General features: G+C 35.7%; 2 protein-coding genes across 2 annotated transcripts; both read left to right on the forward strand.

Moving 5' to 3' along the window:
* Positions 1–778: 778 nt before the first annotated feature.
* LOC139191003 (uncharacterized) lies at positions 779–4,073 on the forward strand. The gene is made up of 4 exons (XM_070811501.1): positions 779–923; positions 2,961–3,361; positions 3,506–3,639; positions 3,980–4,073. The coding sequence occupies exons 1-4, from the start codon at positions 779–781 to the stop codon at positions 4,071–4,073; spliced, it is 774 nt and encodes a 257-aa protein (XP_070667602.1).
* Positions 4,074–12,582: 8,509 nt separating this feature from the next.
* LOC114820611 (myosin-binding protein 2-like) lies at positions 12,583–15,647 on the forward strand. The gene is made up of 3 exons (XM_070810916.1): positions 12,583–12,833; positions 12,909–13,130; positions 14,121–15,647. Exons 2-3 carry the CDS (start codon positions 13,034–13,036, stop codon positions 14,642–14,644), a joined length of 621 nt encoding a protein of 206 aa, XP_070667017.1. The 5' UTR covers positions 12,583–12,833; positions 12,909–13,033; the 3' UTR covers positions 14,645–15,647.
* The last annotated feature ends 679 nt before the right edge of the window (positions 15,648–16,326 follow it).

Raw genomic sequence — 16,326 nt, forward strand, 5'->3', positions numbered from 1 at the left:
GTAATGATCCAACATATGATGAAGATATACAAATGACACTGGCTATATGGAAGATAAAATCACAAAGCCAAGATAAGCTCAAAAATCAAGACGATAACCCATTAGACAAAATGGTAAATCTAAAACCAAGCTAATCCTGCTTAAATTTTGTGTTTATATTTTATATAAAATCATGAGTTTGCCATACAAAAATATTTAAATGCCATCAACTGAATGATTTTGGTATAACTGATGCTGCATACTAATTTTTTATCACTAATGCTGGATACTGATTCTTGTATAAGTAATAATGCATGCTAAAAACTTATATAACTAATGATGCACACTAGAAAAATATAAAAGCAATGATGCATACTAATTCTTGTATAATTAAAATAATGAATAATAAAATTTGATTCATATTCTTGATTCTCCTATAATTGATGCTGCATGATTATTCTACTATAAACTGAAGCTTTGTGATTATAATCCATAACTGATGCTGCATAATTATTCTGCTATAAAACTGAAGCTTTGTCATTATAATCCATAACTAATGCTACAAACTAAATCTTTGTATAAGTAATAATCCATACTAATTCTTGATTTTTAATATTGTCAGGAGGAAGAGGGTGGATAACAAAATGAAAATGAAGATCACTTTGACACACTGGTTGACAGTCAGAGTATATTTGGCACCCAAATTCCAAATGAGCAAGTCCAAGATGACCAAAATGTTGCATATGATTCTGCCTATCCAACTGTTGAAAATGAAGAAAGAAATACATATATCACAGACATGGATGTGACTGAAATTGATAGGGTGATCAGTAATGTGATTAATTTCCATATAGAAGAGGCAGTACAAAAAGAGGCTCCAAGTACATCATTTGAAGAATCAATTGCTCTAGTACAAGAAGTTGCAGTCCAAAAAGAGCCTCCAAGTACTTCAATCCAAGAATCAGTTCTTATAGTGCAAGAAGAGGCAATGAAAAAAAGGGCTCCAAGCACCTCAGTTCCTCAAATCCTAGTTCACCCATATGGATAAGAAGAAAATGCAGAATCAGTCCCTCCACTATCAGTTAAAGCTAAGGAACAATAAGGAAATGCTGAAGGAAATTTTGTGAAAAACATGTTCATTTGAGCAACATCTATGGCATGCAATTAACAATTAAAGGTGGAATCATGCTTGTATGCACTCAAAACAAAACATTACCCATGAAATTCAAAGCCTAGTAGTTATGTGAACCAAGACTCAACTCAAGAACAAAGTGAGTTGAGAAATTTTATACCTTTGTTGATTCCTCTTTGCATAAGCAAAGGCTAATCACCCAAGGAGAAGGCCTCCATTCCTTGCTTCTTAGCTTCATGGATTTCTTGGATGAAGATGGTTGAAAGGATTCTCCAAGTTCCCAAAGTTGAGAACCTCTAAGCCTCCACACAAAGGAAGGACTTGAAGAAGAGATAAGTGACCTAGAGGAAGTAAGATTGCTAGCTAAAATCCTCTAGGGTGGCCGGCCTCTTAGAGAGAAAAGGGGCTTGTGTTCTCATCTTTTCTCCAAAAGAAACCCTAAAAGAATTTTGGCTATAAAGTTCTTTATATAGTCCCTTCAATTAAGTGACCTAGAGAACAAAAGGCCTTTCTTTCAACATATGGCCGGCCATCTTATGGCTTTTGGGCTGTTTGGGCCCTCTTGAATCTTTATTCATTAAGTTTCCATACAACTTAAGTTAATGGGCTTGACATTCGAAACCCATTGGGCCTTAAGGCCCAAAACTAACCCGAGGTCTAAAACGAACTTATTCGTTTGATTAATCATCATATTAATTAATCCTTGCCATAAATAATTAAACTATTTAATTATCCTTACTCATCTCCGTTGTTTCTTCAATCTCTACCTTACACGGTGTACGATCCATTAGGTTCCTTTTAGCGAGGCAGTGGGTGATTAGAACTCTTTCAAATCGATTGTGAATTGAAACTTACTTTCAATTCTCCCTTTAGTGATTATACACGTTTAGGGCTTCCACAAACCATGAGTGACAGGTGGACAACCTATTTAGTTTAGGATTACAATGCAATACGGTCTTTCTCTAATATAATACTCTTGACCACATTGTTTGGTTTGATAGTTTATTCATGTCTAATATCCATTGTGATTCTCTTACTTATATGATTACCTTGAATATGATTTGGAACGATTTCTTAAATCTCATTCATACTCTGGCCAGGGATTCTTAATCATATCATAGAGTATTCTCCCTCAAACAGTTAGAAGGTTAGAGATCCCTTGTTGCGTATTCACTTGCCTCCACGGCTAAGTGGCTTAACCCTAATTATGTCGTGGACACCCTCTGACGGAGTGACTTTGACATAGTCAAAGATCAAGGACCTAACCACAAGACAACTATGATGCCTCAGGTCAAATGACTAAATTGCATTATCCCAACCATGAGTTCTCATGTGACATGAGTATGAGAACTCCTTGTTGATCGTGTTCAGTTGACTCATTCTTTATTGAACACCTACATGCTTGTCTTGGTGTCAGTCACACCAATGACTCGAGACCAGTCAGTCTCCCTAAAAGAAGACATAGTACGTACTGATCTTAACGGACTATCAAAGCCCAATTGGCAATCCTATGATCAGGAACGTTTAGGATATGTATACGAAAGAGAATGGTCTCATGAATCTAACTTCTTTAGATCGCATTCTCCCAATTACATATGCCTTAGACTTATTGTTTAAGCGTATAACATTTATATGAGATGGCTTCAAACAATAATCTTTGCCCTTTAAATTAAACTATATTAGTTTAACATGTGAAATGTCCGTAAAGTATCATCATATGATTGGTTTTAGGGCACATTTCCAACAAATGCAGCATCTGTTCCTTAAATACCAGTTTAACCAGAAAAGTCGACAATCAAGACAAGGAAGCAACAAACATTCTATGAATGGCTTCTTGCTCCACTTACAGGTGAAGAAAAATGGAAATGTGAAAATTCAGAGGAGGAATTAACACAAGAAGAGCTCTCCCAAAGCCAAACAGACCCTGCAGAGTATTGGAAAAGAAGGGCGAAACTTCAGCTTCAGATGTTGAATAATGCTATCAAAATATGCCACTTCAAGAATTCTATAATTGAGAAAATTATTGAAGAGAATGATGCTTTGCAAAAGGATAATAAGGACTTGCAAAAACAAAACAAGAAGTTGGAAAAAGAGAAGAAAGAATTGGAAAAACAGAAAAGTGAGCTGGAGAAGAAGAACACTGCGTTGAGGCAACAAAAGAAAAAATGGGATGAAGAAAATAATGAATTGCAAGAAATGAGCAAGGGACTGCTGAAGGAGAAGAATGACCTTGAATGGCAGCAACAAGAAGTAGTGTGAACTAAATGCAATAAACAAGGAAAAAATGGAAAAAGTAAAAGAGAAATTTCAAGTTCTAAAAGTTGAGAAGAATTGGTGAAGAAGCAACAAGAGGAAATTTCTAAGCAAAATAAGACCTTGGGTTTCATTAATGAGGTTGAAACAGAAAAAGAAAAGAAAACTGAGAAACATGTTCATCAAGATTCTGCTACTGATTCTGCAACTAAAAGTGAAACTATTAAAAATGGGGACAAAATCGTAATCGCATCTGATCAAGAGGTAGATATCCAGTCACAATAGGTTATGCAAACTCCAGAAAAAGTAACAACAGAATCTCAAACACCTGTTCAACCTCAAATAAAACAATTGTCAGACGCATCAAGCAAAACGCCAGAAGAAAAAATAGGGATATGCATTTCTATTACGCTGCCATGGACAATAATAGAGAATCAAGTGAGTGGAAATGCCATCCAGCGTACTTTCTCCTAAACACAATAGACAAAAAATCCATCAACCTTTTATGGGAAAAAGCACCAATGTAAGAAAATTTTACAACTAAATATATAATTTCTGCTGTAGTTCAAAATACTTATTCTGCATTAACATATTTCTATGTATATTGTATTTCAGGGACATATATTGGTCATCAACTGCAAATGAGTTAAGCTACTATGACAATATTGTGATGAAAGAAGATATGCATAGATTCCTTGAAGATGACTGAGTTACAAATACTGTGATTGATGCACACAACTACATTCTCAGGAAACAAGAAAGCAATTTGGATCATCAAAACTTCTACTTCTCGGTCAATCTCTTTGTAAGTTATAAATATTGAATTTAGATAAAATCTATTGAATGTCATTGAAACTGCATACTGATGTTGCATACTGATGTTTCATACACATGTCCACACTAATTATGTTCTAGATAAACAGATGAACTTCACCAAGGATCAAAATGACAAAGCCAAGATGAAAGAATTAAAGCACAATTTGAGGGAACAATTAAACGAACAAATGGGAGATGCGAGGCGTTTCAATTTCTAAATCATGAATACTACACATTGCTTGAGTTCCACACAGAGGAGAGGCGTTTCAATTTTTACAACTCTAATAGAAAAAAACTTCAAGAAGGTGAAACAAACATGCACAGTGATAATGCATATAAAGTGGTAAGTCTAAATTCAGTATCGCTTATATTTTCAGTAATTTCCTAGTACATTTTTCAAACCTACGCTTAATCTCTATACAGGTCAAAATGGTTGAAGAATGGTACAACAACAGAGACAAGTTAATCCGTTTTCTATTGACTGAAAGAGAAAGTTCAACAAATGACTACATCCGAAAGAGCCCTACAAATGCAACTTTTGAATGGATGAAGATAAACAATGTCTAAACCAGCTTGGCTCGTAAGTATAATTGTTTATTTTGATTGTTTTAATTGAATTACTATTCTTGGTTACATATTTATGGTTAAACTAATTTTTGTGATGAATAAGATAGTAAAATGATTCTGACTAAATATTAATGTTGTTGGAATTCTTAAAATTTGTTAATTATGAATAAATGGTCAGTGATAAAAATGATTTTACACCAATCATTAGATTCCATATAATACTAATGCTACATACTGAATGAGTATAGTATAATTGATGTTGCATATTGAAGCTATATATTCTTTCATAACTCAAGCTGTATATTGTTTGCTTTAACTGATGTTGCATGCTAATTCTATTGAACTTGATGCTGAATATTAATTATGCAAACTTATTTTACAGAAATGATTGTGGTATTTTGTGTTGTACTACATTCAAACAATAGCAACAGGTAGAAAAATGAAAAAGTCCTTAACCAAGCAGGAAGTCAACTATCTGCGTCGTGATGTTGCATCTCAAATAATACACCATAGATTGAGTTGGAGTACAAACTTTGAGGAGCAAAAACAAGCAACTAAAGTAAAGGACAAACAAAAATCATCTTGAACCAAAAAAAAAAAAAAGTTGAACTTCTAACATTTCAATTGTTATGAACTTTGATGTTTAAAATTACATTGTTATAACTCACTTTTGCAAAAAAAAAAATTACGTATGTTTTTCGAATGTTACATTTCTTTTTTAATCTATCCATTTCAAATGTTACATAGCTTTTTCAATATGTTTATTCATTTTGTTCCTGATAGAAAATTTGCAAAATTGGGAATAGCAAGCTTCTCCCAATAACTCCTTGTTATAAAAACATGAACTGAATTGCTAAAAATTGATTCTTCATAAATTGGAGGATCAAAAATTGCGAAATACAAAAAACTAATGTTGTATACAAAATGTATAACCTGATTCTGCATAAAATCAAAAACTTGTTCTGCATGAAAAATAACAAAAAACTGATTTGATAACAAACTTCCGAAAAAAAATAATACAAAAAAAATCCAAAACTTAAAAAATAAAAATAAAAATCAAATTAAAGCCTGACATGTCTGCTTATTGTGGTGTGAAGTATGATGACATCGACTATATCTTACACCTCTTGTCTCATTTTTAGACTTGTAACGATGAATACGTGGTCTACCACCTTGTCTCCTTGGAAGAGGGGGCTTAACAGGAGCATTTAGTAGATTAAAAGTGGGCTTGTTCAAGTCAGAAACTGGAACAATAGGAAACAGATAGCTTAGCTTATAAGAAGAAACTTTCCAATAGTCATCTACAAAATCCTCAATATCACGATGATCATGCTGAATAACTTGCAAAGCATGAATCCAAGGAATCCTTTATGCTTCCATTGAACACATGAACAATGGTGTTGATCCAACAAACAACAAAAGAGTTCCTATTCCCCTAAACTTCAAACACATCATCAGATGACCTACTAACAATCCAATGACTACCTTCTTGAACAAAACCTCTAAGATCATCTTCTTTTTCCGGACATAACAAAGAAAACCACTTCTCTAAAACACGCCTCATGTCGGACATCATGACCATCAGCCTCCCCCTAATTAATTCAATCAAATCAAGAATAGACATGCGACGCTCTTCAGAAATCATTGCGTTAAATGATTTTGTACTTGCATTACTCATTTCACCCCACTGATTCCCCTAAAAATGTATAATAGAATAATGCTCTTCTGGACGATCATCTAAAAATGAATCAAAAATATTTCTGCAAACACTTCTCATTTTCTCAATATTCCTATCAAAATCTTCAACACTACATGCATATGCACAATTTTTTAAATACTCATACAACTGATCCTTCAAAAACTTATTACCTGCACATTGCCTCTCTAAATTTTCCCTCAAATATATAATGCAGAAACCATGAGAAGCAGTAGGGAAGTACTTTCGAATAGCATTCAAAAGCCCATGATGTCAGTTAGTAATGAATGTGATCTTCCTTCTTTGGTAATTTAATATCTGAGCCAAATGTTCAACAAACCATATCCAATTGTCTTCATTTTCTATGTCAACAATACCATAACACACAGAGAAAATCTCTGTATATATAAAAATTAATAATTATATCAAAAAACAGGTTATACGCATAACATTACTAATGATGCAATTTAATAACTGATGTTGAATAGTTTTGTAAAAACTGATGTTGCACAAATGCTGCATAGAAAGAATAAACTGAGTCATTAATCAATTTTGTAAAAACTGATGTTGCACAGATGCTAATCAAAAGTTCAATTTCTTAGATGTATATTGGGGGGGGGAGGCCTAACCCCCCACCCATAACTTGATTCATAAACCATTTACTGCTTCCTTATCCATTCCACATTAATAAACAAATGATGCACTTTAATAAACAAAATTACACAAAAAGAATAACCTGATTCTCCAAAATATATAAATATTGAAATTCAAAACGATATCACAAATCTGTAATTTATAACAATTAAACAAACTTACCATTATTTGCATTTTTAGCACAACAACCAAGAAGAAAACTGGTATATCTTCCCTTAAAAAACATACCATCAAGGTACAACATTAGTCTACACCATCATAACCCTTTAACACAAGCTCCAAAAGATATGAATAGCCTTTCAAACTGATTACTATCATTATCAAGTTCTAGTGCATAAAAGGATCCATCATTGCCACGTACAAACTCATCAAGGTACCAAGGAAAATATCCAAAGGAGAGAGCCTCATCACCATTAACCTCATTATATGCAATCTCTTTGCCACGCCAAGCTACATGGTATTTAACATCAAGACCATAACTCTCCTTCATTTCTCTCACAACATCCTTTGCCTTAATCGATGGATTTAAACAAACATTGGCAGCCAACGAAGATGGTAAAACATAAGGGTCAAACCTTTTATTCCCCTTTTGATGAATATGTCCAGTGCAAGTATGAATATTATTTAATTTTTTTAATGATAAAACAACCACTAGGTTGTTGCACAGTAGCATGAACACATCATTGATACCCTTCCAAAAGTTTCTTTGACAAACAGCAGTAACACGTTTCCAATCATTCTAAAATCAAAACTAACCTCAATAGAATATTGTGTAAGTTATCTACGAAACTGAATTGCACCATCTTCATAACTTTGACCCTCATATGAAATATAACTCTGCCACTCATTTGTTGCATAATGGTGAGGTCCATAAGAGTCATATTTACTTAAATCTTAGTTCTCATCTCCAATACCAGTAGCTTCATTTAAGCAACAAGACGACACATTACTAGTAGAAACAAAAGACATCTGCTTCTTAGCATGAACATAAACATAAACAACTGGATTTGAAAAGAATTTATTCACCAATAGAAGGGTCTGAATATCTTCCTTGAACTCAAATAAATAGTTTGGTTCGCCTCCATATAATGAGTATTTCAACAAAAAGCCTCCTGATGACAAACTTGGAAACCTAAAAGTTAATAACCCACACAAATCCTCATAGCTAGTATGTGGATAAAGCGGCACAACTACTACACAATTTTCATATACACACTTCAACACTTTAATAACGGACATGATCTACACACAAAAAAAAACATAAAGTTAAACTAATGCTGCACGGAAATAATTAGATATATATATATATATATAGATGCATTTCAAAATGTAAATATAATAATCAATAAAAACTAATGCTACACAAAATCATTCAAAAATGATGAAACTCTTAATATGACACACCCTAACAGGAGTCGAGGCATGTTGGCCATCACCCAAATGTGATGTAACCAAAAGTGCAAGTGATGTAAGAAAAATGTGAATAAATTAAAACTGAAGCTATAACTTATTTAACTACTAAAGTGACTGCATAGTGTGGGTAGAACCCATAGAATACAATTGTTCAGAGTATAGATAACATTAGCAATGCAGACGAAACTAATTAAGTACTTAATACACAACGGAATAAGTTCCTACTTTTAAACAGGAATATGTCAGAATCGCCACTAATCCTCGCACGCCACAGAGTAGGTCAGCTATCTAGGACCTGGAGGGGCGAAAAACAGAAGGGCGAGTGGACACAACACAATATCTCATCAACAATATAAATATCATCATGTGCATGCCAACAGTATAAATATGAAATCCAAGGCATGCCAACAGTAAATCCAGAAATATGCCATAACACAATATCTCATCAACAATATAAATATCATCATGTGCTCAACAATCTATACTAGCATGCAAGTCGGAGTCGCGTAATGTTACCTCTACGACTGCAGTTATAGCTCATCAATCTATGCTAGCATACGAGTCAGAGTCACCAAATGCGACCTGTATGACAGGGACTAAGTGTAATAATATACGCTTTAGTACTAGAATCACATGAAGACTAGCCTTATTCGCTGTCACATACGAGTCGGAATTGCCTATTGCAATTTGTACGACAGGACTAACACTTACTTGGATCCAAGGCGAGGGTGCGGTGCTGATGTGAACAACACTTGAAAGACTAGCCTGGCCCTGGGCTGAGCACTAACACCTGGGTGTAGCAATGATGAGCATACTATATGAATGTAAGCATGCCATAGTGATTCAACAATTTCAATCAACATAATAACCTTACCTGGACTTACCTACGCATCTCGTAATTATTTTAGCATTTCATAACAGTTTAACATTTATGAGCATGTAAAATGCATATGAATATGCCATGACGATATATAAATCTCAACCACATAACAACATTTTTAAAATTAATAAAACATGACATAAAATGCATAAATCAATTTAAAAACATTTGTGGAAACTATAAAGTTTATATATATACACGAAAACAAAAATGCCCACTCACTAATATGTCGATGTATCGTAGCCCCCTAGTCTCGCTTGCCCTCGTGCATCCTTGGGGTAAGTCTCCCCTATATGCGAAAAAACTAATAATAATTAATTTAAATAACACACACTAGAAGCTAGGAAAAACTCCACATAGCTTGCTCAAACGGAAGGTTTGAATATACGAAAATGTTTTACTTGAAGTCACGGACCCGCACGTGTTAACCACTCACCAGCAGGAGGCCGGACGCGTAGCCACGCGCTGCCCAACCCACGGCTACACTCGCTTGGCAGAATCTGACAGAAGATAGGAATATTTTGTCAGAATTGATGCAATATTCCATTAAATAGTTAACGGAACCTGACACCATTACCTGAAACTTTTAGAATATTTCGTCAAGTCTGATGGAATATTCGCCGGCTTCTCCGGTGGGTCATCGTTGACCGTCGCCTGGTTTCGTAGGAATCAGGAGATTTTCGCAAGTTTTTGGGAAATGTTTAAAACCTTGTAACTTTGTCATTTCTCAACCAATTTCCATAAAATTATATGGATTTGAAGCTTGTGACAAGGAGAACAAAATCGTACCTCTTAAAAGTCCAAAATGTGGACGGAAGAGGACTGAAAAAGCCTTGAAAGTCTCAGCCTAGTTTTTGACTCTTTGAAACCTTGTGTTTCGACGTTGTCTCCACTCCAAACTTAGCCTAGGGACTCCAGGGAGTTGTGGAGATGCTTCCACAACCTTCCAAACTTCATAACTCAGCCGGGATCACATCGAAGCTAAGTCGTCCAAGTCGGAGCTTCCGAGTCAACGACTCAAAACTCATCCATTTGAGAATCAGTTGGTATGGCTAGGTTTGTGAGCTCGAGAGGAGTATGATGGTGGTGTTTGCAGCCTTGATCCGTGAAGTTTCATGCGTGTTCTTAAGAGTTGCAGAGAAAAAGAAGCTCGAGCGAGGAGAGAGAGAGAAGATGAAAGAGAGAGGTATGTTTTCTGATTGGGTAGAGAGAAGAGAGATCTGATTGGGGGAGAGATTTAAGCAAAAGGTTTGGTTGGTTGGTGAAGAGTAAAATGAGGGAAAAGGATAGGTTGTGAGTGAAATGGGGAACACGGGTCCAATTTGAAAAGAAGAGAGGATATGGTTTTCAGATTTCACACAGTAAAAGCATGCAAGAAAATCCGACTCCCTATCAAAAACAGTGTTTCTAACACTGATAATTTAGTACACATGCGTGTACAATTCTACTCGCTGTTAACGTACTTTAACCATGCGTAACTTTTCCATTACAGATCTGATTCGGGTCTAACTCGCGCTCATGTGTTCGCAACAACGTGTACTATTTAATTCCGATAGTGAGAAAAATAATTAAAATCTGCATAATCACATCCACGTCACTTTGCCAACAAGGGCATAAATGTCAATTTACACACTCGGGGAGAAATTACATAGAAAATTAGGGACAGGTCGTCACATAATGTTCTGAAAAAAGTGATGCTGCACAAATGACAATAAAATATTTATAAACTCTAATGCTACACAAATATCTATAACACAAATGCTACACAAAATGCCAAAAATGATTAAATAATCCATTAACTGGTTGGTAATCCATTGTTCTTTCAATAAACCAATGCCAAGCGATTCTTTGTGATTATATATAAATGATCATGCACAAATATTACGTTGAAAATTATTAAATATTTATGGGGGAGGGGGGTTTCCCCCAACCCCCCTCCCGGGAACAACCCCCAAAACTTATGACAACTGATTCATCACGATTCTATGAGTTGATGCTGCACAAGTATTGCGTTGAAAAATATTAAATGTTTATGGGGGGAGGGGGGGTTTCCCCCAACCCCCCTCCCGGGAACAACCCCCAGAACTTATGACAACTGATTCAGCACGATTCTATGAGCTGATGGTGCATCAATATTAATAACCTTTGCCAAAATACTAAACTAACTCATAATCCATTCCAATTATAACGAATATACATGATAACTATACTGCAAAAAATAGGAACTTCAATGAAAACAAAAGCAGCACAACGAAAAATCACCTTCGTCAAACACTCAAATAAAAACTAAATCAAAATCATCAAAACTAAAAAACCGTGCCTGCAAAAAACAAAAACAATCCAAAAAAAAAAAAAAACTCAATGCGACCAATAAAAAATTGAAAAATCAGAGACTCATTTTAGAATCTAAATTGAAATAAATTGAAACACAATACTTAAAAAAATAAAATTCGGAACAGATAGAATTCAGAGAGATAAACTTGAGAGATACACTTACCTTTGAAGAAAACTTGAATGATTCGAATAAAAATTATGGCAAAAGATAATTGAGGGAGATGACGAGACATAAATCAGAACAGAAATTATTACTAGACCCAATTTTGTTTTTTTTTTTTTTCCTTTTTACTTCCAAATGTCTTTTTACTCAAAAAAAAGTTAAACACGACCTATAAAAAGGAGATCTACTATTATACAAGGATAATACTAAAAAAGCTAAAAATTATAAATCAAATTTACAAATCAAATGATGTGTTATCAATAAGAAATAAGTACGTTAGTCAATCCTTAAATGCTAATTCAATTATCAACTTCCACATCATTAAGCTACAAAATTTAATTTAAAATTTTAGTTTCCTAGCATTATCTGTTACTGAAAGCGCATCAAATCAAATTTGAATTAGTTGATCATCGTTCAGTAAATTCGAAGCCGCCAAACGCAGCGGTGCATTTCGGATTTGGATCCTCTCCTGACCTAATGGAGAGGATCCTCCTGACCAATCATCGTGGGCCGTTGGATTTTTATCCAACGGCTACAAACGGAGGGTCTCTTTAAAGTTACAATAATTATAGCTGTTGGAGAAAAATCCAATGGCCCACGATAATTGGTCAGGAAGATCCTTTGCATTAGCTCAGGAGAGGATCCAAATCCGTGCATTTCTTAATCTTGCAATAGCCTATCTTCTACTGTGTGCGGCAGCGGTTGCCTATTTCACCACGAAATTTGTGGGTTTGTTTGGGTTGTGTCTGCCTTGCCCTTGTGATGGGTTTTCGGGACCTCAAGGAAAAGTAACTGCTTTCAGATCATCTACCGTGTGAGAAAATCTGTTCAGTTCAATGGTCGGTTAGGAGAAAGTTCCCTTTCAATGTAATATGGGATGAAGACCCAAATTTCCATACAAAGTTGAAGTCCCTAAATGAGGCAAATGGGAGTTTTACGTATGAAGGTGAAGCGTCATGTAGCTCATTTTTGGTCGCTGAGAATGAACAAAGTGTTGAATTTGGTGTCGGCAACTTTGCAGGTGGGAAGAAACAAAGTTTTGATCTTAACGCAAAGAATGTAGCAGGTCGTAGGCCGAGACTTCGGCGCGGCCGCAGAGGGGGCTCTGTTGATAATGGAAAGTCGTCATCAGTTTTATCATATGATATGGTCCAGTCAGCGGCACAGGACATTCCTACATCTCCTTCCAGCGTTAGTAAAATGGGGAATGAGGTTTCGGTTACTGAAGTTTTTGTAAATTCAGGTGAGATTCATTATATCGGGTCTAATGTAATCTAAATTTGACTTTCGAGTCTTCTTAATTCTAGGTTTGCTGGTGTTAGCCAATTTCTTTCTCATACTGTATTCTAAGTCACTGTTTACTGTTTAGATCCAGTACAATGTTGTAATTTCATATTTCAACTTCATAAGTAGTACCCTTTTAGAGATATGACAAGGGTGAAGTATACGGCACCACGGCTAGCACTTCTATTTTACATTGTATAATTTATAGTAATAAGCGGTTGCCACTCATAGCTTGTGAACTAAATCCACATTTGTGGTTCCAGGCTTGATGCAGGCCTTTCTTAACGTCCACAGCAGGAGTAACATGTAGAATGGAACCTTAAACCATTTTAGATATGTATTTTCAAACATTTAAAGATATTTTGTTGCGGATAGCTTAGCGAACTATATAGCCTTGGATTAGATTTAGGCAATTTTTACTTTGATAATCCTCCTTCTTGTTCAGTTAGTTTTGTTTGTGTGGATTGACTTGGGATGTCTTGGTATAAATTTATTGGTGAATAGTTCTGTTTGGGCTCTCACCCCGTTTTTCAACTAAAAAAGATATTTTTGATACATTTATTTTTGTAAAACAGTATCTCTTACTTTTTCTTTCTTAAAGAAAAGAAAACGATTGTGAGAGACATTTGAATTGTCCTAGGAGATTCGGAAATATTGCAGTGGATTTGAGTTGTTAACAATTTATTTATTTATTTTTATTTTTTATACTTTAAGGTATTACCTTTGAAATAGCCGACCCCACTTAGTGGGAAAAGGCTTTGTTGTTGTTGTTTAAGGTATTACCTTTGAAGTTTGAGTTTAGAGGTGCTTTCCTTCAGCCAAAGTTCACACATGTTTTACTGTTTTGAAGATGTGCTGTAAGATCTTGCAGACTCATCATTGTTTCATTTCTGCACATATTATGCTAATACTACTTTTTTCATTTTTATGGATGCTCTTGTAATTTCAGATGGCATCGAAGCTTCTACAGATACGAGTTCGTCGGAAAGCGTTTCACGTGTTGAGTTGAATGAACATGTTGATGAAACTAAACCAATGGATGGATTACTTGTTGAAGAATCTGGATCCAACGCAGGAGAGAAACTAGGTTTTGACAGTAATGAGACAACTACGATTAGAGTACTGGAACAGGCACTCAAAGAAGAACATGCTGCTCGTGCTGCTCTGTATCTTGAACTAGAGGAGGAGAGAAGTGCTGCTGTCACCGCTGCAGATGAGGCCATGGCCATGATATTGCGCCTGCAAGAGGAGAAGGCATCAATTGAAATGGAGGCAAGGCAATACCAAAGGATGATAGAGGAAAAATCGGCTTACGATGTTGTGGAAATGAACATTCTTAAAGAGATGTCAGTTAGGAGGGAGAGGGAAAAGCATTTCTTGGAGAAGGAAATTGAGCGATACTGGCAAATGGTTTTTGGAGATGGTCATGTGGATTCAACTGAGAAGCCAACGCTGGAATTGGGACATAGTTAACTTGATTATGCGATCCCATCAACCGAGATAAAAGACTATACTCTTAATTGTGGAAAAGAACTACCAATGCCAGATTTGGATGAAGATTCCGACTCTTGCTGGACATGCATTTGCATCCAAGCATAGACTATTCACATTTATTAACTAGTTCTGATAAGTTCAGTCGCGAGTTTCAAGAAAAGGAAGTGGTGTCTGTGGATGAAAAACCTTCTTCTCAAGGAAAAGAGCTCCAGAAACTAGAGGTATATCAACAACGCAGCCCGTCACCTAGTCCCGAGGGACCTAGTTTCCATAAAAGTATTGTTTAGAATAATATTTGAATGTTGGGCTTGAAGAAAATAAAGCCCAAGGATGCCAAATAAAGGAGATATGCCTGAAGCCCAGCACTAAGTCCAGAAGCAAATTGAAACCTTCTCAGCCAAGATACAGGCCACGTGTTTATAATTGAAATGACAAGTGATGAAGACTAACCTACTATCAGCCAAAAAATACTTTCCAGTGGCATTACTAGTAAAAAGTTGATGACTCACTATCCTCCAAATGCTTTCTGATAAGAGCAAAAGCTACAACAATCGGGCCAAACTGCCTATAAAAGGAAGAAGAGACAACGGGGACAATGACACTCAACCAATGAAACAAACAAATATACAAATTCTGCTCTCAAGCCAAATTTGCATCCAAAAGCTAAAAGCAACCCAGATTCAATCCTTTTTAGCGATAGTTCCCTGAAAAAGCTATCTCTTGTCTAATATAAAAGCTCTGCTACCTCCCTTAGTGTTGTAGTATCGATTCCCTATTGTATACTTGTTTACCATCCATCCCTCTTTAGCATATAAACCCTGTAAATTCAAAGAGAAGTAACTACAAGAAGTTCAACCTTGCCAGATAAAGTGAAATCTTGCCCGAAGCTCTTTGTTTGTTTTCTAAATTAGTAGATCTACCGTGTAGTATACTTTTCAATATGTATTCAAGTCATTTCGACCTGTGTTGTCATTTGAGAGTCCTTTTTGCATATGGATCTGGTTAACTTAATGGACATGTTTTCATTAAGAGCAATGTAAAACCAAACAAATGACTTAAAGGGCTTTGGACTCCCTCAATTCGAACATACAAGATCATGAATTAAAAGTCCTTATTTACAAGGCAAGAAAAATAACTTAATGAAGACTTAACTTATCAGTGACAATCCTTTGATAACAAAAAGTTTGAGTAACTTGGGGCGCAAGTAATCGACTTAAAACATATTTGTTCTACATCTGCTATACTGAGATAGCAGTGGCACATCTAGCACTTAGTTTTGATTGCAATCCTCAAGGCCTACACCTAAGGCCCACAAAGGCACCTTTCAGAACTAACTTTGTTCTCTTCTTGTAGCACATCAACAAGCAAGAGCCCGACTGCACATCCAAAGTGCCAATCCCTTGAGGAGCTATGATGAGGTCCGAGGAGCCTTCTCTAGAGAAATCTTTGCCCAAACATAGTTTTGGCACACCCCGTGGGATCCGACTTAATCATGTATACCAAGAAGAAGAAGGAAGGAGAAAACCTTCAGGTGGAACACACAGTACGGACCACCCCATTGTTTACTAAGATCAAAGATGACAGATCATCCAGAAGATTTCCCCTTTGTACGAGGACCAGCTATTCTGGATAGCCAGACTTCATCTGAGAAGTTAGGAGGA

This window comes from Malus domestica, chromosome 13, assembly GCF_042453785.1.
Source record: "Malus domestica chromosome 13, GDT2T_hap1".
Classification (NCBI taxonomy): domain Eukaryota; kingdom Viridiplantae; phylum Streptophyta; class Magnoliopsida; order Rosales; family Rosaceae; genus Malus; species Malus domestica.

What these genes read in the sequence shown, in the direction of transcription:
- LOC139191003 (XM_070811501.1), top strand. Translation starts at nt 779, where the DNA reads ATGGATGTGACTGAAATTGATAGGGTGATCAGTAATGTGATTAATTTC. An exon ending in AGTCCAAAAAGAGCCTCCAA is followed by an intron (nt 924 to 2,960) that starts GTACTTCAATCC and finishes CTCCACTTACAG; the next exon opens with GTGAAGAAAAATGGAAATGT. An exon ending in TTGAATGGCAGCAACAAGAA is followed by an intron (nt 3,362 to 3,505) that starts GTAGTGTGAACT and finishes TTCATTAATGAG; the next exon opens with GTTGAAACAGAAAAAGAAAA.
- LOC114820611 (XM_070810916.1), top strand. Translation starts at nt 13,034, where the DNA reads ATGGTCCAGTCAGCGGCACAGGACATTCCTACATCTCCTTCCAGCGTT. An exon ending in TGAAGTTTTTGTAAATTCAG is followed by an intron (nt 13,131 to 14,120) that starts GTGAGATTCATT and finishes TTGTAATTTCAG; the next exon opens with ATGGCATCGAAGCTTCTACA.